The sequence below is a fragment of the Oryx dammah genome, unplaced genomic scaffold, assembly GCF_014754425.2.
Source record: "Oryx dammah isolate SB20612 unplaced genomic scaffold, SCBI_Odam_1.1 HiC_scaffold_8, whole genome shotgun sequence".
In the NCBI taxonomy this organism is placed as follows: domain Eukaryota; kingdom Metazoa; phylum Chordata; class Mammalia; order Artiodactyla; family Bovidae; genus Oryx; species Oryx dammah.
Genome location: NW_024070192.1, coordinates 55,806,596 through 55,830,088, shown reverse-complemented (window position 1 = coordinate 55,830,088; position 23,493 = coordinate 55,806,596). Strand labels below are relative to the sequence as shown.

The 23,493-nt window shown below is 42.0% G+C and overlaps 1 protein-coding gene across 4 annotated transcripts in view; it reads left to right on the top strand.

The window, feature by feature from the left end:
* LOC120866506 (phosphatidylcholine transfer protein) overlaps positions 1–23,493 on the top strand; it is a 193,226-nt gene that overhangs the window by 9,118 nt on the left and 160,615 nt on the right. For 2 of the 4 annotated variants that reach the window (XM_040244289.1, XM_040244291.1), the window contains exons 2-6: positions 6,260–6,377; positions 9,111–9,190; positions 12,116–12,287; positions 13,157–13,224; positions 14,331–15,580. The exons of 1 other annotated variant lie outside the window; for it this stretch is intronic. In XM_040244289.1, coding sequence (XP_040100223.1) covers positions 6,260–6,377; positions 9,111–9,190; positions 12,116–12,287; positions 13,157–13,224; positions 14,331–14,393 — 501 coding nt within the window. In that variant the 3' untranslated portion in view covers positions 14,394–15,580. Of the gene's footprint in view, positions 1–6,259; positions 6,378–7,218; positions 9,191–12,115; positions 12,288–13,156; positions 13,225–14,330; positions 15,581–23,493 lie in introns of those variants that run through there. One more of the 4 variants, XR_005721673.1, reaches the window with a different exon arrangement.

Here is a 23,493-nt window from a genome sequence, read left to right as displayed (position 1 = left end):
TTTTTTTTTTTTCCTTTTCTTCACGTTTCTTTCTTTTTTTTTTTTATTTTTACGTTTTTTTTTTTTCCTCATAGTGGAAGGAGGTGGAACTTTCTATAATAGAGTGTGTGAAGTTTCAGATTTCTATGCAAAATTAAATATGCTGCAGTTTAATGTCCATTAATTGTGTCCATTATCTCTTATTTCTCTTCCTTAACTATTCGTTTTGGTAGTGCTTATGTATTTTTGTACTATTTTAATGAATTTACATAGTCTTACATGCTTGGAAATGTTCAGAAGTCTGATCAGTACTATTTTGTCAGTCTACTTTAATGTCAAATAAGAAACAAATCTGGACTTAGAGTTGGAGGTTATTGTATTAGGAAGAATACTTTGACCATAAGATCCGTGAGTTTCTCAGCAGTGAGGCAGAAAAGTCTTTTTTTTTTTTTTTTTTTTTAGCAGAGCGAGAGGAGTCAGCAAGACTGAAACCGCATGTGGGGAAAGTGAGGTGAAGGTGGTCTGCTGGAGAATAAAACAGAATATCTTACCCTGAGCCCAGTTCATTCTCAGCAGGGCTGGATGCTGCTTAGACTGAGGCTGGGCCAAAATTCAGATTCTGGAGGAAGGAGATGCTCAACTAGTTTGGTTAACAAGCATTTTGTGCCTATTGATCTTTGGAATAAGTAGCTTAGCGGATCATTTGTGGGACCGTCAAAGGGAATTTAGAGGTGTTGTGTCTGGCCTTGTGATAGGTAAACAAAGGGTGTGTGTATGTGTGTGTAAAAGTGATTCTATTGTGATAAGCTGTTTTTTGAAACACAAAGCATGAGAGAGTTTCTTAATGTCTGTTGTTTTTCGGGATCACAGAGCTCAAATAAACTTCTCAATAAGAACCACTTGTAATAAGCAGGATTGCTTTTAGCTGCAAGTAACAGACAGCTGGATTAACAAAGTCTTAAACAAGTAAAGTGAAAGTGAAAGTTACTCAGTCGTGTCCTGTCCGACTCTTTGGACCCACTGGACTACACAGTCCATGGAATTCTCCAGGGCAGAATACTGGAGTGAGTAGCCGTTCTCTTCTCCAGGGGATCTTCCCAATCCAGGGATCGAACCCATGTCTCCTGCATTGCAGGCAGATTCTTTACCAGCTGAGTCACCAGGGAAATCCCCCAAAAGAGGTTTATATTTCTCACCTAGCAAGTAGTCCAGAAGTTAGCTGTTGCTGGCATTGAATCAGTTGATCAACAATGTCAGTAAAACTCCGAATATTTTCACTCTGCTTTCTCATTTTTATTGTCTCTTAATCACAAAATAGCTGCTTCAGCTCTAGACATCATATCCATATTCAAAAGAAGAAGGAATTGTCTTATGGCAACCTCTACCTGTAAAAGAGATAGAAAATTATTAGCTGTGCAATTTTCTTAGTAAGAAAGAGAGTATATGCTATAATGAATCTCCTGTTTCTTCTGGGAATTATATTCTACACATGATATTAACTGATTCTCTACCATTGAATAATTCTTTTACCACCTGTAGTGTAGGAAATTACAGTATCCTGTGATCAGTGGATCATTAGAAAAGTATGTTGTTTTTCAGTCCTTCAGTCATGTCCAACTCTTTGTGACCCCATGGACTGCAGCACGCAAGGCTTTCCTGTCCTTCACTGTCTTCCAAAGTTTGCTTAAACTCATGTCCCTTGAGTCGATGATGCCATCCAGCCATTTCATCCTGTCTCCCCCTTCTCCTCCTGCCCTCAATCTTTCCCGACATCAGGGTCTTAAAAAAGAGTGGATATATATATAACTAGTTCACTTGGCTGTACAGCAGAAACTAACCCAACAGTGTAAATCATCTATACTGCAATTAAAAGGAATTTTAAAAAGAAAAGCATGCATTACATTTTACTTTAGATAAAGAAACTGAGCCATTCTTAGAAGTGTTTTTCTGGAGGACCTTCAGGAAAAGCCAAGCATCTCTTGTGTAAACTTGTTTAGAGTCATTTTATTGAAATGTTAGAATTTCAAAACGTATCTGCAAAAAATTTTGCACCAGAATTATATCTCTAATTTGAAAGAGAATCACACATCAGTACATTGCCCAAATAAAACTAAGATTTATGCTTCCTCCTACTAAATTATTTGTACAAACAGTGGTACCCAGTCCTGGTGAGATGCTTCTTTGCTACTGGTGAGAGTATAAATAGGTAAAATTCTTTCTTAAAGATTTATAAAAAGTATAAAGAGCATTAAAATGTTAATGTCATTTACCCTAAAATTTATCTCTAAAGAAGCATTTTGCTTGCCTAATGAAGAAGTTAGAATTATGAACCAGGTTTGTCCATTTGGAATAATTTTTCCAGCAGTGTTCATAATTGTGAAAATATATGGAAACAGAAATAACTTATAGAATAATAAAATTAGCTGTGATCACTCAGTTTCAAAATGATGTAGTTAAAAATAAGAATACAGTCTGTTTATACTATCTTATAACTTATAAGTTTATACTATTTTATAACACATAGAAATATTTATTTACTCAAAAAATATGCAAAATATTATCAGTTGGTATTTGAGGATTCTGAAGTTACATGTTTTAGTTTTCTTTATTATTTTTGGCATCTTTTCATTTTTCTCAATGAATATGACTTACTTTTATAATTATGAAAATTTCATTTTTAAGAGACATAATGAAAATGTGAGTTTGTTTCTTTTGAAACAAACCCCTTCTTTTGAAAGAATTGAGGGGTAAAAAATTGCTTTGACCCAGAATTTGAGTGAGGTTACTAGGTGCTTGAAAAGAACATTTCATTGATGGACTAGCAAAGGTATCACCAAGCATTTTGCTTCTCTGGTGCATTTCTCAGTCCTGCCATGAAGGGAATGTTTAAAGGAAGTTGTCATAGTAGTTCATTCTTGGGTATTCTTGTAAGTCACATCACTCTATTTTTCTCTTTCTAGAGGGCTTTCTCTTTTTCTTTTCTGTGATATTACTGGAGTGGAGTCACTAAGAGCAGAAACTACATTCAGAAGGGAAGGGGACTAATTCCAGGAAACACTTTGTCTTCATGCATCCAGATAACCAAAGCTAACTCATGTGAAGCTGAGAAGATCATTTTTCCATACATAATTATTCCTTTTGCTCAGTGTATAGAAAATCAGTTCAGTTCAGTCACTCAGTCATGTACAACTCTTTGAGACCCCATGGACTGTAGCACGCCAGGCCTCCCTGTCCATCAGCAACCCTGGAGTTTGCTCAAACTCATGTCCATCAAGTCAACGATGCCATCCAACCATCTCATCCTCCATCGTCCCCTTCTTATGTTTCCCAGCATCAGGGTCTTTTCTAAGGTGTCAGTTCTTTGCATCAGGTGGGCAAAGTGTTGGAGCGTCAGCATCAGTACTTCCAATGAACATTCAGGACTGATTTCCTTGAGGATTAGCTGGTTTGATCTCCTTGCAGTCCAAGGGACTCTGAAGAGCCTTCTCCAACACTGCAGTTCAAAAGCATCAATTCTTTGGCACTCAGCCTTTTTTATAGTCCAACTCTCACATCCATACATGACCACAGGAAAAACCATAGCGTTGACCAGATGGACCTCTGTCAGCCAAGTAATGTCTCTGTTTTTTTAATATGCTGTGTAGGTTTCTTATAGCTTTTCTTCCAAGGACCAAGTGTCTTTTAATTGCATGGCTGTAGTCACTATCTACAGTGATTTTGGAGCCCCAAAAAAGAAAGTCTGTCACTGTTTCCAGTATTTCCCATCTATTTGCCATGAAGTGATGGGACCAGATGCCATGATCTCAGGGTTTTGAATGTTGAGTTTTAAGCCAGCTTTTTCACTCTCTCTTTCACTTTCATCAAGAGGCTGTTCAGTTCCTCTTTGCTTTCTGCCATAAGGGTGATGTCATCTGCATATCTGAGGTTACTGATATTTCTCTATATAAAGAAAATGTGAAAGTGAAAGTCACTCAGTCATGTCTGACTCTGCGACCTCCTGGACTATACAGTCGATGGAATTCTCCAGGTCAGAATAGTGGAATAGGTAGCCTTTACCTTCTCCAGGAGGTCTTCCCAACCCAGGGATTGAACCCAGGTCTCCTGCATTGCAGGCAGATTCTTTACCAGCTGAGCCACAAGGGAAGCCCATATCAAGAAAATGGGGACCCAATATTATTAGTATTGGACCCAAGATTAGTCTTAGACCCAAGATTAATAGTGTAGAAAATGGGGACCCAATATTATTAGTATTAGACCCAAGATTAATAGTATAGAAAATGGGGACCCAATATTATTAGTATTAGACCCAAGATTAGTCTTAGACCCAAGATTAATAGTATGGAAAATGGAGACCCAATATTCCCGCACAGAAGTGCATTGTCTCTCTTTCTGTCGGTGCTGATTTTAGTGTGTGTGGGTGTAGATGTGTGTTGTGTATAAACCCTCACTATCTTCCCATGTGCGAGTTTGAGGGGAGAGGGCAGGAGGAGAAGATATTTCTCCCTAGTCCTGCCCTTCCTATGGGGCATCCATGGCACAGCACTGGTAAGGCACACCAGTTTGTCATTTGCTGGTTGGAAACCCTTGGTATAAAGACACAGACTTTTAGAGCTGAAACCTTATGAATTAAGTTTCAATTTTACCTCCATTACCTGCCAGGCACTCTCATGTACATATGAGATTCCCAAACTGGGGTGTACTTATCCCACCTGAGTCAGGAGACCCTTGAAGCGTCAGGATCTTTAGAAAGATTCTCCATTTTACACCTTGACTTCACATGATTCTCTGGAACAGTGTTTAAAAAGATAAGTTCACTCATGTTTGATTAGTCAAAGGATTGCTTTCACACCTGAAAGTATGAGTATGTCTAAAATTTCATTTTTGTTTGTTTGCCTTTGCGCTGAAATTAATCTGAGCCATTGATTTTATCTTAATAATAGATCCTTTGACAAGGTGGGAGCCAGGAATTGTGAGCTGCCATTGTACAGACTGAAGTGTATAGTGTTACCAACTGCAGTCCAGAACCCTCGCAGAAGAGCTTAACATGAAGAGAAGAGAAATCTCTTGTAATGAAGAATATAGAAATGTCCTTTTTCTCAATAAAAGGGACTAGTATAATTTAAAGCTAATGTTTCTTTCCCCATTCATTTCTTTTATACATAAATCATTTGTAGGAAAAAAAAAAAGGAGCCATTAGTGAAAAATTTTGTCTTGGAATTGGTAAAACAATGTGTTGGGTTTCATTATGCCCGTGGTTATTTAAAATAGTAGTCTGAATCCTGGGTGCTAGCTGCCTATATGATACACCCACGTGGGTATTTAATAAGCATCTCAAACTCCACTTGCCCAAGGTAGAGCTCTTGGTTACCCCACAGCCCACAAAGAGCCGCCTCTCCCATCTACCTGGTTGCTCAGTAAAGACCCCAAGAGTTATCCTCGATTCTTGCCTCTCTGTCCCCACAGCCCGTCGGTCGGCAGTTCCTACTGATGCTACTTCCAAAATGTGTCCCTGAATCTCTGGGCTCTCCCCAGCACTGTGGTTACCTCCCTGCCCAGTCACCGCCATTCCTTTTCTGGACCGCTGCCCGGGTCTTCTGACCCGTCTCCATGCTCCCTCGTGCTATGTTCTACCAAGCAGCAAGAATCATCTTGTATAGGTTTCCCACCCCCACTTAAAGTCATTTCCCTGTTTGAAGTCGTGAGTTGGTCCTCCACAGTAGTTAAACTAAAATCTTGGCCCCTTTACCCTGAGTCGCAAAGCCCTTTGGACCCAGGGCTGCTACCTGTCTGGCCTCAGCTGCTACAGCCCTCTCATCAGAGTGCTCTGGAACCACTGGCTTTCTGTTCCCTGAGTAAGTCAGCCCGTCAACCTAAGGGCCTTCCCCCAAGCCAGGAACAGGATTTCCTCATCTTCCCATGCTGAACTCCTTCTAGCATTTAGAACAGACTCTTTGGATAAATTCCTCATGGAGATATTTCCTGAACACCTGATAAGATAGGAGATACCGCTAGCTCTGCTCCCCCTGCAACTCAGGCGCCATTTGTCACATAACCCTCTTTTAAATTGCCAGGGTAACATATAGCTGTCACCAGCACCAATGCCTAAGGCCGTATATATAGGACCGATGGGGACAGGCTCCCGACTGCCTCTTCACCATTGTGTCACCAGGACCAAGGGAAAGTGCTCAATAATGGTGTTACATGAACAGGTACTTTTCAGATGCTGTATAATCTTAACGTGGCAATCAACAGGTTGTTTCTGCCTGTTCTGTTTTTGTAGCAGACTGGATTGTATGCGTATAAGGTCTTTGGTGTTCTGGAAGACTGCTTACCAGATCTGCTTGCAGATGTCTATATGGACTTAACCTATAGGAAACAGTGGGACCAATATGTTAAAGGTGAGTGACACAGTTTTCAAAAACCAATTAGAAAGTAGAATCCCATGTTATTTATTCTAGTCATTAGTAAGCAAAAGGAATAACTTTGCTATATTTTTCGTTTTAAATTTTAGCAAACGCATCTTAAAGTGCTAAGTTAAATATGACTTTGCTGTCCTCAGGATTTGTTCCTTGCATACTATTAAAGTCCCTCTCCAGTTCACTCTGAGGGCTGTTTTGTTCTTATTTTAAGTTTTGTTGTCATCCCATAAACCGAGGTGATCGTGGAAGGCTTCTTGGAAAAGGTGGTATTGAAGCTTTGTTTTAGAGGTTGAATCAATGTTTTACAAGCAACAAGATTTTATATATATATATATATATGAGGAGATGAGGGCCTGAGTGGTTTAAGGGCATTCAAGGCCAAGGGGACGGCATGAGTAAAGTAGAGAAGGCATGAAACAACATAAAATGTTAGAGAACTGTGAGCAGTTGGGTGCTGTTGGGTAGTTGGAGAGCAGAATCTGGAACTAGGCTGGAAGGCGGGCCCAGATCCCCAAGGACCTAAGCTGACCACCAGGCTAGGGTTCTTCGATTTTTCCCTGGAAATAGTGGAGAGTTATGAGCAGCGATAGATAGAGGATCTTCCTGCCACTTACAGCGGGGAGTAGTTTCTGCCATCCCAGTCAGTCACAGTGAAATAAATACAGCTAGCCCGGGGGCCAGAAACCTTGAGAGAGCCTTGCTGTGGTCAGGAATCTTGGTTGCAAGAAACAAAAGGTAACAAATGCCAGTGTGAGAAAAGGAAAAAGCTTTTTTTGCTTTGGTTTATGACATTGGAAACGGCATGTGTGTCTCGTTCCAGGTGAGCTGCATTCGCTACTTCATTTCTCCAGCTTGACTCTGTTTCCTTCTGTGTGGACCGCGTTATCGGGCAGATTCTTGTGCCATGACAAAGACGCCACCAGAAGACGCAGGCTTACGTTCTAACAAAGTTCATCACCCCAGAGGAATAGGAATTTTCCTACTCATTGCATTCAGAGTCACAGGACAGGCTCTAATTGCGTCAGCATCGATCATTTGCTTACGTACTGGGGACGTTTATCTTGATTTTGGGTTGCTCAGTGTTATCAAATGGGCTTCCTACGTAGGCGGAGTTGTGATGTCCACCTAGTCAAGGGTGAAGGCGGGTGTTCCCTGTCCATTGCCCTGGCAGCCATGGTTCAGTCATGTCCTGTGGACATTGGCAGTTTCTGATGTGTGGTACTTGGCATCAGATGTCCCCACTGTGGAATAAAGTCCAGAGGCAACAGGAGTGTGACTTCTCTGGAATAATCCTGAGGTTCTTCACCTAACTCTAGTCCTCCTAGATCTTCTGTGAGCTATCTGAGAGTCTTTATGAAAGCCCTTTTGGCCTAAACATACAAGAGTGGCAAGCCAAGTCTTGTCCACATACGCCATCCCTAAACTGATCACCATGGCCACGTCTAGCTCAATTTTCTAGCCCTGTGGTTATCTCTGAGTCACTTTTGCGTAAACTACATAATGAAGGAGAGAAAGCTGATGCTCTGAAGGAGAGTGAGATGCTGGTACAAGAACCGGGGAGTCACAGCCAAGCAGGCAAAGCAACAGATATCCACTCATCCCCTTCCTTCCAAGGGCATCTGCAGCCTGTTGGACCAGTGGACTGGCAAGCTCTTTACCCATGGTCTGCTTCTAATAGATTTTGTTATTTCAAAAGCTATATTAATTAACACATTGCCAAAGTCAGTATCTCTCAAAGGTACTCTTTTGTTTCTTCCAGTGGACTTGACTTGGCTCCTTTAATTAGAAGCTTCCTACACAGCATAGGGGCAGAGTCTGTACACTTTGTAGCGTTCTTTTACTATCTCCCTCCAATGGCTGATGCTATTTGCATGCAATAGCATGGTGGATTGGTCCCCGTAATTGTGACAGAAAGCAACATGGAAGATAGGCAAGAAACTTAGAGTTAGCACAGTTAGGCCACTTCCTAGCTTTTTAGGAAGGACTCTGAACTTTCTGAAACCTTCATTTCTCAACTGAACACACCAGATTGGGTGGCTGAGTCCCAGGACACCTGTACTCAGTCAAGAAGTCTAAAGAGGGGAGTAAGGGCACAGCAGTGTAATTGTTGGTAATCTAGTGACATCTAGTGGTTCAGTTCAGTTCATTCACTCAGTTGTGTCCAACTCTGCGACCCTATGGACAGCAGCACGCCAGGCCTCCCTGTCCATCACCAACTCCCGGAGTTTACTCAAACCAATGTCTATGACATCGGTGATGCCATCCAATCATCTCATCCTCTGTCGTCCCCTTCTCCTCCTGCCCTCAATCTTTCCCAGCAGCAGGGTCTTTTCAAATGAGTCAGTTCTTTGCATCAGGTGGCCAAAGTATTGGAGTTTCAGCTTCAGCATCTAGTGGTTACCCTGATTTTTAAACCTTAAATTTTAATTCCTAATTTGGTTTCACTGAATTTTGAGACTGTTTGTGCTATATGATGAACAATTTTTGTTGGGTTCTTTTATTTTTAATGCATTTTTATATCCGTTAGACTCTGCCTCTTGGCAACAAGCTTTCAATGGTAATGAATCTATCAGACTTTTTCCAGAATTCTGTGCCTTATGAGTTAGTGTTTTAGCATCCCTAAAGGGTCGGCAGCATATCAAAGCTTTTTCTTAATTGAAACCAAAGAGCCTTCCAGATTCAGTAACTTCTTTGTTTTGTTTCTTTTCTTAGAACTCTATGAAAAAGAATGCAATGGAGAAACGGTGGTCTACTGGCAAATGAAGTACCCTTTTCCTATGTCTAACAGAGATGTATCCTTTCCAAAGGTGCACTGTTCCTCAGCTTTCTAAAGTGTTTCTGTGCCCTGTGGCCATCACCCAATGGTGGTGTGTCCAGCAGGTGGGGACAGCATTGTCTTTGAGTCTTGCAGAAGCATCTGCTAAAGCTCTTCCTTCTTGTGTGGCTTTCAGAGACCTCCGAGTATGACTCCTGGGCCTGACAGTCTTTAACCGGGGTCACAGGAAGGCAGCTCATACTTTCTTGAACCTTTTCTGGGAAGCCCTTGTGCCACAGGGTTAGGCATCTGAGAACAACTTTTCACAACGAGTCTCCAGTACATTCCCTCAGTCTATAGAGGAGAAGGCCGGGACCCAGAGAAGTCAGGAGACAGAGGCTGACTTACGTAGCAGCCGACTAGGGGCTGAACTCAGGCCCCACATTTCCAGCTCTCTCCACCTCCCCTCCTTCCCGATTATTGGCTCTGGACACTGTGTGTTATGTTTTGCCCCTTCAGTCTCCTTGATTATGATATGAAGCAGTTGAACAGATGTGGGGAGTTTTAGCTGACACTCTGGGGTTCTGTGAGGCCCCCTTAGGGGCAGGCTAGGAGGGTTTGATGAACATTTGCTGGGCAGACAGATTGGGTGGAATAGGGGTGGGGGTAGGTGTGATTTTGACCTCACTCTTGTCTTCAGTCATAGCAGCTGATTGTCTTACACACTGAATTTCCATAAAGGATCCTTTAAATAAAGGATCTTGGAGATTAAAAGAAAAAAAATGCTTGGAAACCACTGAACTGGATGACTACTGGAATCTTTTCCAGCTGTAACATTCTGTAAGCCTGTATACTCCTGAATAATTGTGCTCTAGAAAGAGAGGGGGCGTGGGAGTGTGTGTGGTATTGTTCCTGTGTGATTGCTGTACCCTGGCTTGGCCCATCACAGACTCCATAAGGGGTTATTGTTTGGCACAAACTACAGACTGCTAGGTAGTTTGCATACAGGTGGTATGTATTTCAGCCAATTGTGGTTACGTAATCTCCGAGATTTTACATGGTTTTCTCTCATCCTGCCAAAACTGTGCAGGCTAGGAGCCATCGTCCCCCTCAGACAGGGAAGAAAACTGAAGCAGAGGGACGTTCAGAACCCTGCTCAGCTTCTCGCCAGGGTCTCACCGTTACGGGCAGCAGATGCAGGCGTGGACCCAGGTCCAGCTGTATCCAGAGACGGTGATCTGGACCAGAGCAAAGCCACCGCTCTGACCTCACAGGGCCCTGCTGGGGGGCGTTCTCGGGAGCAGCGCTCGGGGTTCCTTGCAGTTCTGTTTCGCTGTCTTTCCAATGCCACACAATCCCATGATGAGTATCTCGGTCTTTGTATCTACAGGGCTGTTCAGGTTTTGAGAACAGAGAACAGTGAAGAAGGAAAGAACATTAGTTTTGGAGGGAAGGCTCCCAGAGTGAGTGTGTGCTCACTCCCGGTTTGCTGTGTGACTTTGGAAAAGGCCCTTCACTTCTCTGGGCTTTAGTGAACGGGTGGTTCTCTAGTTGTAGCCTGGGTGCTGCACTGGACCTACCAACTGCTGAAAGAACCCTGTGAGATTGCAGTTCAAATAGCAAGTTATTTCTGCAGTGAGTGTCAGGGAATATCTGTCACGTGAACTGAGCAAGTTGTGGGACAGTGTTTGCTGAGGAAAAACCAGAAGGCTTGGGAGGGAGGGAATGCAGAGCTAAGGCAGCATCATCCCTTCCTGGAAACATGTGAGCACCTGCTCTTCAGGGAGCAGCGTGTGGGGGCGACAGACGTTCCGCAGCGTGCCTGGGGAGGGCCGGACCACCGTGGCTGCCGCAGAGACTGAGCGGCCTGCAGCCGTGGCCAAGGCTGCTGCAGTAAGTGAACCTGTATTATACTTCTACTGCTTTTTTGGATTGTTTTTAAGCTTTAATTCCTTCTATGAAGCCTACATTTCCATCATTGGAAAGTCCGATGAACATATTAAAGAGCTGAGCCCTCTGCAGCTATGAAAGTCTCACCAGGTTTGAGAGCCTCATCTGGGTTCAAATACAGACTCCGTCACATCAGCTGGGCAGCGGGATCTTCTGCAACTTTCTTTACTTCTCTGAGTCTCAATTTCGTCATTTATAAGACGGGAATATTTATACTGAATTCACAGCGACGTTCTCAGTTTCAAAGCTGATGCTAAACATAAAGCCCATGATATATGTACGTGATAAGGGCTCAGTAAGTGGTGACCCCTGTTGTTTCTTAAAATCGAATTACCTTCCCTGTAATCGTGCCATAGACACAGTGGCTGGTCTGGGAGTGTTTATTGAGATGAAATGGCTTTGTGATGCTTGGTGAGCCAGACCCAGTGAGGCCATCTGCCTACTCATTATTTGGTTATTCATGCGTCTTCCTATGATTGCCAGGTGTAAGCACCCTTGCCTGACCGTCCTCTGTGCCCAGAGGTCAATAATTAGGGCCTTTGGGGGAGGACAGAGAGCAATGACCCCATTGTCTAGTGAGTGAGATTCTGCTTCAGTCTCTCCCATGTTCCCACCAAGCTTATCTGCAGGGCAGTGTTACCCTTTTTTCCTGTAGAAGGAAACCAATAGCAGAAAAGTTGAGTAGCACACCCAGGATGACACAGCTGATAAGTGACCAGTCGTCTGAGATCTCATTGCCTTCTTGGAGAAAGGAGGAGTGGGTTCCCCACATAATGAAAGCGGCAGGGAACCAATCTCCAGTGGGTAATGCGTCCTCTTAAATGACACCACCAGGTGGGAGGAGCCAGACTTTTGTAAGGTGGGTGGGCAGACGGCACAGGACCTGAGATAACAGCAAGGGCGCAGTCACCGAGTAGAGGAGTGGAATCATGTGCCTTTGTTTCTGCTGTGGGCTTCCCTTCTGCTTAGCTGAGATGCAGGCCTTTCTGTTGAGCCTTGACTGGCGGTGTAGTATGTTTACGTGCGGCAGCGGCGAGAGCTGGACTTTGAGGGGCGGAAAGTCCACGTGATCCTGGCCCAGAGCACCTCTGAGCCGCAGTTTCCAGAGAAGTCAGGTGTGATCCGGGTGAAGCAGTACAAGCAGAGTTTGGCAATCCAGAGTGATGGCAAGAAGGGGAGCAAAGGTAAAAAGGGGACATGGGTTGGGGTGCCTGCCAGGGCTCCCCGTGTGAAGACTGCACTGACTGCAGGCACGGAAAATGCAGGATGCTTATTCCCTGAGGTCAGAGACTGGCCACCGGTCCAAAAGAAACAAGAGCGAGTCAGTTCACCCCCAGAAGCTTGGGTAGACTAGCATGTGGGTCAGTTCATTCTTTAGTGACTCTTGCATGGTCTAGGTGACATTAGGACACCCACCAAGGGAATCAGAAAGTTCAAAACTCGGTTCGGAAATGTCCTGTACATGCACAAGCTGGACAGGGGTGGGCAGGAGGGCCGGTGGGACCACCTCTGCGAGGCAGCTCCTCCTCAGCAAAAACCCAGGGACTCAGAACCTGTCTGCCTCGAGTTCCAGCCTCAAAAGAGACCCTGGGTGCAGGAGTTCCATGCAGCCACCTGCTGGCCTGGAGTGGGTGTGGGCTCGAGGCTGAGGCGAAATCTAAACTTAGTTGTGATGTGTGTTAAGATGTGCCGCTTGGGCATGTCATCCCACTCTTCTGAATCTTCACTTCATCATTTATAAATGAGGGTTTAATCTTAGCAACTTCTTAGGATTAATGTAATTAACGAGAGCCATGATTAAATGAGAAGCTGTGTCTAAGTGTATCGCTTGCCAGGTGATTAATAAATAGCCGCAGAAGGTGCCTTGGCTGTTTTCCACAATGTTTCTATGTAAGTCTCTTGCAAGGCAAGGCAGAGGGGACAGTCTCCGGGAGTCCTGTGTAACCCACGTCCTTACTTTCTGAGATGGATATGAAAGTGGAAGGTTTGCGAGGTTTGTACTGTATCTTCCTAACAGGTTCCCTCCTGAATTGTTCTTTCTCTCTCTCTCTAGTTTTCATGTATTACTTCGATAATCCAGGTGGCCAGATTCCGTCCTGGGTCATTAACTGGGCTGCTAAGGTGAGACCCCAGGAAGCGGGAGGGGAGGTGTGTTTGACAGCCGTTCACTTAGCCTGTGGGGCTGTCAGCTTGAAGAGATGTGCTGTCTCAGGCCTCGTGATGATCTTTTATGAAACTGCTTGGTTGATGGACTATGTTAGGCCTGTGGTGGCCAATGCCCACAATACAGGCTGGGACAAAAGACAAATTTTAGAAGGAATGCCAGCCCCACCCTGTTTGCACCAAGACCCCTCCAGGATCACTCTCTGGAACCTCCCAAACAGTCGCCTGTTCCCTGTAGGAACAAGGGTGCCTGTGGATCCTGTATCTGCCCATGGAGGAGTTAGGCTGACCTAGCTTGGGAGACAACTAACCATATTCAAGCCTGGAGAAGTCTCCAGGTTCTTTGTGGTTATATTGTTTTTCTGTAAGGAGAGGAACCCCAGTGGTACCAGGGTCATTCAAGACTGCCTAAAACCTAGAATCATGCTGACCATTCAGCCTGCTTTGTAAGGTCCTACTTACTGGCGAGAGGGCTCACCGGTTCCCTGGGAGAGTGAAAAGGCTTTGAACCAAACACAAGATGGTTTGAATCTTGGCCCTGCTTCTGACTGTGTAATCTAGAGAAACCATCAATTTCTTCCCCCTTAAAAATGGAGACGGATAGCCCCACCCTGTAGAGAAGGAGTAAATAGAAAAATGTGTAGGGAATTTCTTAAACAGTGAGCAACACTAACTAAAGGATGACATACCCACTCTTGCCCCCCAATCCTTACCATTGTCCAATTTTATAAAGCAAGTCTTTGCTCTTGTTTCTTTCCCCTGCCATGCCACTTCCTGTTTTATCTTTCCTTTCAAAAATTGATATCTCATAAATATCTTAGCTTTTTATTAGCAAAAGCCAAAATATGTAACAAGGTCTTAAAACAGTAAGACCCCTGCCTTACCTGTGTCCTGCCTCTCCCCTTTTGTCATCATCTGTGGCAACATTCTGTGAAAATCTGCTCAGAGTCCCTGTTGTCATATTTATATTCCCAAAGCCATCTTCTTTCACCTTAGCCACACCCTGAAGAATCAGGAGTCATTGCTGTGAGGATACAGAAATGACAGTCTCCTTTCCTTTGCAGAATGGAGTTCCTAACTTCTTGAAAGACATGGTGAAAGCCTGTCAGAACTATAGGAGAACCTAGGGGAGGAAACTGGGAGCTTTGTGTCCATGGGATGCTGTTCCTGGAAGTGCGACGGCCACCGATGCTCAGCCTGCCTCTCCCTTTTCCGTGCTCAGAGGCCTGCGTGCTCTCTAGCACTTTGTCCCCGAGCATGTTTGCCTGACATCTGCTCCCTTCCCAGCCTCCCCACCCCGGAACCCAGTGCCTTTCTCCACTGTGGAATGTGGGTCAGATTATAGAAACCTTTGTTTGTTTATTCTTAAAAAGTGGATTCCTCAGTAGGGAACACAGTCCTTCCATTGTGCCATTCTAGGGGAATGGTGGGTGGAGGACTGACAACACTGGGACTGATCCCAGTCAGCTGGCTCCTTCCCACGTGTGAGTTGTTGCAACCTGGGAGGGTGATTTCCTGCTGAAGTTGCATTGCCTACAGAGCTGACTGTCATTGCTCCAAGACTGGAAGACTCACGCCCACCTGCCTTATGCTTTGCTGCCTTGGATTGGCTCATTTGAGATAATCATCCACTAAGTCCCTCCCCATTCCTAGTTGGGGAGGATCATAGGCTGTTTTGACTTCAAACTATTTTGAAAAACATTGCAGGCTGAACTGTGTAGTATGATGACAGCTTTTTCCTCATCATCCATGTTTGGGTTTTTCTTTTTCCCATATGCCCCTGGGGAAGGCTGTCCATACCTCACTAGCTCTGCATTTTTCTGGACACTGAGGCATCAAGGCAACCATAGCAGTTAACAGAAGTGAAACTGCTTTGCGTATAGCATTGAGCTAAAACGTCTTTATATGGAATGCATGAATTTCCCTTCTGAAATGTTTGGAGACATTGAAAGGATAAGAGTTCACAGCCAGGGAAAATTTATTAGTGGTGTGGTTGACTCTACACCTTTTTCTCAGGAATTCTATCTAAGTAATCTGCCTTTCCCACCAACCAGAAGACTTCCCTTTTCCAACTTTTCTCTTGAATTTTGGAAGGAAGGGTATTCTGTGGACAAAGGCACAGCCTTATAATCTCAGGGAAACATTTTAATTACTTCTGTATGATGGTGACAAAACTTAATTTCAGGGCATAAAAATTCAGGATGTAAAGCTGGATGTGGGAGATTTATTAAAATGGTATATCTCAGACTGTGTCTTTTCTGTCTGGAAAGGGAGGTGCATTGAATACCAAATAAATACAGAATGACTTATCCTTGTTTTGTCTGTAGTCTCCTCTCTGCCTTGTTCCCTGCAAATGAGACTGTTAGGTCTCTCTGGTTTGCCAGTGAAATCCAACCTAACTCATAGCCCTGAACATAAAAAGGCATTTTAGGCTCACTTATATGCAAGGCCAGGTATAGAATGCCCTCACGTAGGGGTTGATACAGGTGCTCAAACTGACGTTGGGAATAACTCTGTCCTTCTTTAAGGTTTCTTTAATGTTGGGCCGAGTTTGGTGGCAGGATCGCTGCTAACAGAAAATGAAAGACCTGCGTCTTCCCGAGTTCACACCAAGTCAATAAAAGACAGTGTTTCTTTCCAGTTGACTGTGAAGCATCCCGTGCTTCACTTTAAACCATGTGTCAATCCCTGCCCTGGACACTGGTCATAGGGGTAGAGTTACACACGTCAGGGACTGCTTCATAAATGTATCATTAAAATATCACTATCAGTAATGTAGCTGGAATTTAATTTTAGGTAAATTAAATCTGAATGTCTTATGTAATAGAAGTCAAGTTTTTTTTTTTTTTTAAATGTATAAAGTCATTGAAACAAAAGCACTAGGATTATAGTCTTTGAGCAAAGACTCCACATGAAATGGTGTCATGCAAAGTGTATCTTAAACAGTGTTTAATAATCTGCTAAAAACACCGAGAATACTAAGCATACTTAATTTCTTGGTAAGGCTATTTTAAAAAAGTCACCGAGCTTGCTATAATTAGGAAAGGCCCTGTGGCATTTGAGCTTGCTAAGTTGGAAATGACGGTGCTAAGCAGCACTGAAAAATGAGATTGTGTAGGCACTGAGAACCCCTGAGCCAACAGGAAATGCCAGCGACCCCCAAAACACACATGGTGCCATGGAGGTTTGGCTGGATTCTTCAGGCTCTGACTGCAGGGTTTGAATGTATCATTTGGAATTTGGAAGTTATGAGCGTATTGTCATTCATCTAACCCTTTGCTTCACTTGCTTTCTCATGTCTGTCTCTCTGAATAGACAATAAGATCTTCATGGGTAGAAGCCTTTCTTTCACTTAGATTACTGACCCCTAACAGAGTGTATCCTAGGCACTCAAATGGTATCTAGTGAGTGACTTTAATGATTTGGAGAAGATTGACCAAATGACACACTACCCAGAAGGGAAAATCTATTCAGATAAAGACATTTGATTTGATTATGTTAAACTCTACTTTAATATTTAATAATTTAATCCAAGCCAAATTATTTCCCTAAGTCATCATTTTTAGTGGTTCTAGGTGCTGTAGATCTCCTTAGTCTTTCCTTGAAATGTCCATGTTAAGAGCTGGATTTGCTGGTGTGGCTACAGGTTATACTTTCATGTTATGGAAATGGCTCAATCTAGACTGAGTTCAGCTGAGATTAGCCAGGATTTCAGGATTTTCATGACAAAAGTAGCATTACTATCAGTGCTAAATTTTCTTCCACAGGGGAATTACTCACACTGCATAGCAGTTTAAAGCTAAAGACTACCTTGGAACTGAGGAGTTCCAGCAGAGGGTCACTTTCTATATCACAGTGAAGGCCCTGGCCTGGCTCCCTGGCTGAGATTCCTCACCCAGAATCCCCACCTCTAATGCCTGCCCTTTAAAACTCCTTCCCAGCTGGGTTTGAAAGAAATGCCTGAAGAGCCCATTCAGTTCTCATGTTTCTGGGGGCACCACTCAGTCGGCTCAGAGAATTCTCTTTAAATGCTTTGAGATCTGTATTCACTTCACATATTTTTCAATGATTTGGCATCCATCTGCCAAGGGGACAGGCCTGGTAGTTCCTGGGGCGAGTGAGACAGGCTTGGAGCCCACCCTCAAGGAGCTTATGATCTAGTGAGGAAGACACAGTGGAAGAGCTCTTGAAGGACGATGAGTTGTGAGAAAGGGCAGGTAAAGTGAGTGAAAGTCTAGACCGGGGGCACCAAGCAATTCTGAGGGGTCACGGAGAACATGATGGAGTTGGCTGGATGGAGGTTGGAGAAGAAAAGTATTCCACATGGAAGGAACCATTTCCATAAAATCCCTGAAGCAGGAGAGCCAGTCATGTTGCAGGACCAACTGAAGGCCAGTAGATCTGAGCAATGAGAGTGGAGGGAGGCATCTCACATGTGGCTGAAGAAGAAGGCGGTGAGGCTGTGGGAGGTCCTGAGAGACATGGCAGGGACTTTTATTTTATATCCAGAATACTAGAAAGCTTTGAAGGATTTTAGGCTCAGCAGTGACCTGATAAGACATAATCAATCCTCACAGCTGCTCATTTCCCCACGGGTCTCCACCATCTCCAGCATCCCTGCAGCACCATCATGGAGGTGCTCTCCAAGCTGCGGGAAGCCTCGTCATCTGTCCGGCAGCACACTCAGGACCCACACCCACACCTAGTGTCGAAGGTGGAACATCAGCCTATGAAGTTTAACCAGAGCAAAAGGGGAGCAGGGAACATCCATGCCCATCGCCCTGCTGCTCCTGGCCCATGCTGCTGTCAACATGCCTTGCAGTGTGAGTGGATCACGCATGCTGTCAGAGCAGAGTCAGTGCAGGACCCAGAGTGCTAGAGAAAACAGGAAGTCATGCAAAAAATAAGCAGAGCAGCTTGTGAAACTTTCCCCACAGTTTAATTTTTTATACAACTCCCCAACTACAAGGAAGATTTCTTTTTTTTTCTTGAGAATATAGAAACAGGTTTAGGTTCTCAGCGTTTAGAACCAACAAAATGGGAAGACTTCAACGAACTGTTTATATTGCTAATCTATTTGTGTTTTTCTGTGTCTACTTAGACACATAGAACACTCTCCATTTCATCAGATCTATAATGGAATAGCAATGAGGCAGCATGTTATGTGAGTGTGTTTGCAAGTTCTCTACCTGCTGCTCCAGGTTCAGTGCTAGGCAGTGGAGTTCATAAAGGGAATTAGCAGACTACAGAGGACATGAAATATGCACACAGTTTATGATAATGAGAGGAAGTGATCACCACCGTATGGAAGGAAAACACGTACTGTTCTAGGATTCTGTGGCTAACTGCTTTGAAAAACAAGACAGCAGGCCTCTAATGGAGCCTCATGCAAAGCCCCCATCCCAATCCAGGACTTCATTACAGCTTGGCTCTCCCAGAAATGGCATCTCAAACCAGTTGACCAGGAATTGCCTGATTGGCGCTGGTTAATCTGCCTGATAGACCCCTCCCCTAAAGGAAAACAGCCTTGCCATAACAAGCATGCTGTTTTCCTAACATAACCTAATTTCTGCTCCCTTCTGCCCACAAAAGTCTCTTTATTTTGTACTTCCGCTTGGTGCTCCTTTCTGTCTCCTGGGGGGCATGCTACCCAATTGAACTGATTTTTGCTTAAACAAGTTCCTAAAAATTTTAATATTCCTCAGTTTATCTTTTAACCTTTCTGGTATGAGAAGAGGGAACTGAAGAAGAGCCCCCCCAAAGACCCCCAGAAGCAAAAGCAACTAGACTTGGATACCTGCTGAGCCCTTGAACTGCTTTCTTGCTGTCTCTGGAGTTGGTGAGTAAGTCACTCTCAGTTCTACTTCTGCAGCTTTTCCAAGAGATTTCAGACTTTATTTGAGCACATCTTCTTGACTGTCCAGAAACTGGCCAGAGTGGGTCTGACTTAAAAAACTGGATTGGGACTGGGATTGAGAGGATAATATCTTTTGCACTCTTTGGGGATAGCTCTTTGCCCCTATGGAGTTGTTGAATACATACTGCCAGAAATATCTATGTACTGTTTGTCCAGTTGAATCCTGACAGGATATTCAAAGAATTTTTTTTTTTTTTAATTTGAGTAGCCCTCTGATTAGAGATTGGTCAAATGTGTATGTTGATGTTCAGAACCTGATGGGAACTTTTTAAAAAGCCTTTTCCTCTAAGATGAAGTGAAACTATGTTGCCAGAGGGAAAGAAACATTCTGAAGCCTTTGTGGAAGAATTTACCCATGCACTCCACAGACACATAGCTCTAACTCTGGAACATAAGACCTTTTGATCTTCAGCTTAGTTGAAGATGTTCTCCTGATGTAAAGAAGGGAATTGAGAATAACACTGTTGGATGGGTGAGATGGCCTCCATATCATTCAGATTGCCGCCTGAGAAACTGAACCCACTCCAGTATTCTTGCCTGGAGAACCCCATGGACAGGGGAACCTGGCAGAATATAGTCCATGGGGTCACAGAGAGTCAGACACGAATAAAGGGACTAAGCAGCAGCAGCCGAACTTGTAGTACTTGTCTTACAGATCCAGCCTTTTTAACAACAGAAATGCTCTAGAAATAATTCAAAGCCCGCCTATCCTTTCCACCCATCCTCAAATGTACCCTTTAATGTAAAAAATCTTGCATATATTGTAAATGTTCTGGACTTAAGGAACAAAAGTCCGTGGTGCAACTTCCATTCTTTGTGCCTTTGAGATGTAGGTATTTACAGAGTCTCCTCTAGGAAGCAAGGGAATTGTTATCAGAAGAAGAGAAAAAAAAGAAAAGGTTATTTAAAAAATAAGAACTATCAAAAATCTTAAAAGTCGCTTTTACAAATACTGGTAAAATACTGTCTGATCAGGTAAACTTTATTCCATCTTCCAGAAATACACTGGACCTGTTTTTTTTTTTTTTTTTTAATAAACTAGTGAGTTTCATATTATATCTTTTTAATGTCTAAAATTTTTAAATTAAATTTAGAAGAGCTCTGCTCGTATGTTTTTGTGTTTCTGTATATGGATGCTATAGATGGTGATGTTTTTGTGCCTCTGAATGGTATTTCCAAAATTATTTTTTTAAGTTCTACTTAATTGGCTTAAAGATGAACAAGCATTATACAAATCAAGTATACTGTCAGAAACATAGACTAACCCATATGTTTTTCTAAATTCAGGCAATTGTACCTAGGTTTGATAGAAGTGAAGTAAGGTTTTATCATACCTGTTGTAAATTTTTCATTGAGAAAAATAACTTTGTGTGTGTTAGGGACACTAAAATGGAGTAAGTCTTGTTCAGCCTTCAAGAGCAGGAGAGCAGGCCTCTGACCTGGCTACTGACTTGCCTGGGCACTGCTTGGATTCCATGCCTGCCTGAAAGTACAGCGAATCAGGCAGCACTCTAGATAAGAGGAGTGGGTCTTGGAATTCTTGAGCCCTGGAAGTCTGGCCCACTGCTCAGGGCCTAACAAAATCCTATGACTCACAAGCTGAAACAAATAGCATTATACAAAGACTAAAGTAAAACCCAGAGCTGCATTTTTGTGCCCAAAATGATAGTATCAGTTTATGGCCTGGGATGACAAGGGGGAGTCCCTGAAACTGCAATCTGAAGACTCACCCGTGGAGTGGACACCACGCCCAGGACCTTTTCCCAATCTGGACTCTAGATTGCTGTTAGCGAGGGACTTCCCAGCATACTGTTTAAGCCCAGATGTTGGTGATGTATGTGCTATTACTCTTCTCTGTTGTTTCTCTTTCTCTTTTCTTGTAATGATTGTACATTGAAATTAAATTAAACAATCCTCTATTAAATATTGAAATTGTTTGTGTGTAATGAGTACTTTCTTTTGTTAACAAATCCTTTGTACCTGAAACTAAACTTTCAGCCAAACAGTATAATGATATTTTAATAAGTAAATGAGATAAGAGCTTTTGGGTGAACTCCTTAGGAATAATTGTATATTAGGAATATCTACTTAAAAATAATCTCTCAAACCTATACGGACCTAATGTATAGCAGAGAGAACTATGCTCAATTACTATTAATAACCTATAATACAAAAAAATAAATCACTTTACTGTTTCTCTGAAACTAGCACAACAATGTAAGTCAATTACACTTAAATTAGAAAAAAAAAATTAAAAAGTTTCTCTAGATTTTGGTAACTTGAAAAGTTGTGATAAATTAAATGATGTAAGTTTATTGGTTAGGTCATTCCAAATAAAACAAGATACTAAAACATTAATCACTGAACATTAACTTCATTTTACAAAGAAACTAAAGGTATTTAGGATGATTAATAAATACGTTTGGTGTCAAACTGAAATATTTTCTATAAGAAAGCACGTTTTTAGAAAATATTATTGGTGTTTATGTTTGCCAATCTACAGAATGCTAATGTAAAAGTTCATAATTACTTCTTAGTTTTCACTAGAAATTAAGGTTTTTAAGAGTTGAATTTAAATATGTAATTAAAGCTCCTAGAAGTAGTAGGAAAAACATTTCAGTATACAATAGCAAAGATATGTGCTTTCAATAAAGAAAGGTATGACAAATGGAATTGCATTTTGTTAAAGGAAAATAATTTTGTTTTAGAGTTGATTGTTTCTTGATGGGAAAAAAAATCGATGACAAACTAATACAGATGCAGAAAGTTATGGAAGGCTTGTGGAAAAGGAACCTTGAACAAAGAGTTCTGTGCATGGTAAAAATTGGCTGTTTGGAATTAATTTAATTGAGTACATTTAAAAAGTAAGCTGGTGCAAAACCAGAATTTGCTTTTTTTTTTTTTTTCCTGTGAAGAGGACAGCTTTCTTAAAATATTGATCTGCTTTTCATAGCAGATTGTAAAGTTTATTTTACTTTTAACCAGGAGTCTGTTATAACTTTCTTGTTTTGCCTTTGAAACCTTTGGTTGTCCTTTTGCTTAAGTGAGTAAACATTGATTCACAGTGCCCTATGATCTTGTTTGACCAAGTACTTTGAAACTTTTTGATATTTTGATGACAAATTTCCCAAATCAAATTCTAGTGTAGTTCCCTTGACCTCTAGTGAAGTTTTGGATGCTTCAAAGGAGCATTGCAACATTCTAAAGAAATATAAATTAATTAGGTTTATTTGATATGTTAAATTACAAGGGAAGTATTGTCAAATAAGTAATAAATCTTCTTAGGTTATACTGTATGAGTAAATGTTATTAGTCTAGAAATTATATGGAATTCCTAAGAATCTGGTGTGTCCTGACAAAATATTATCAGTCATAATTTTAGTCATTTTAAAATGTTTTATGTCACAGGAGTAAAAAAATTTCTTTTTCAGTTGCTGTTTTATTCTGATACCTTTGCAAAAATGCTTTCTCTTCAAGAATATTCTTAGCAAAGATTTTTGGACAAGTACAAGATTCTGATAACTTTCAGTTCCATACTGGTGACCTGGGTTGAAATTAAACAATTCTATTAGAAAACCTGATGGCTTCATAAAACTGTTAACAAAAGGATTATTTATATAGGTCTATGTGAACTACGGAATAAGATTATACATTTATGGTTTCTATTTAAAGTATTACTAATATTTTTCTTTTCCAGATGAAAGATACTCTTCCCTTCAGCTAATTATGAGTTAGAGAAACTTGTTAATTATACCTTATAAGCAGAATTGAAATATTTATCTTTTCTCTCTCCTTGATCTTTCCAGAGACTGGAAAGTCTTAGGTTCCCAGCAACTTTAAAAATCAAGCAAATTAGGAAAGCCATCTCCCAACAGGCGTAGGAATTTCAAAGCATTTTGTCTTTAAAAGGTAGGAATTTACTCATATTTGTTGTTAACTCGGGTGGAATTTGTCACAAGCCTTTGATGTGGCTTTCCTGGCAGTAAGAGGCCTTTTGATAATTCAATCTGAAGTTCCTTATAGCAAAGCCTTTTCCTTTCAGCAAAGCCAATTTCAAAAGAGCCTGTATAGTTACACTTGTATAAACCATCAGGCCAAGTTTATTGAAACCAGAATTAATTTGTAAACAAATAAGTATTATTTGGCTATACTGGGTAGAAAGAAGGGTAATTTTAGAGAGAAAAAGATTATATTTCTCTGGAGAGTAAATTCAAGTTTGTTAGCTGAGGTCTTTATTTACTAAGAGTCACTTCCCAGATAGCTCTTAGCTATTACATTTTTGTAAATTTTAGTTGAATTATTAAAAGGAT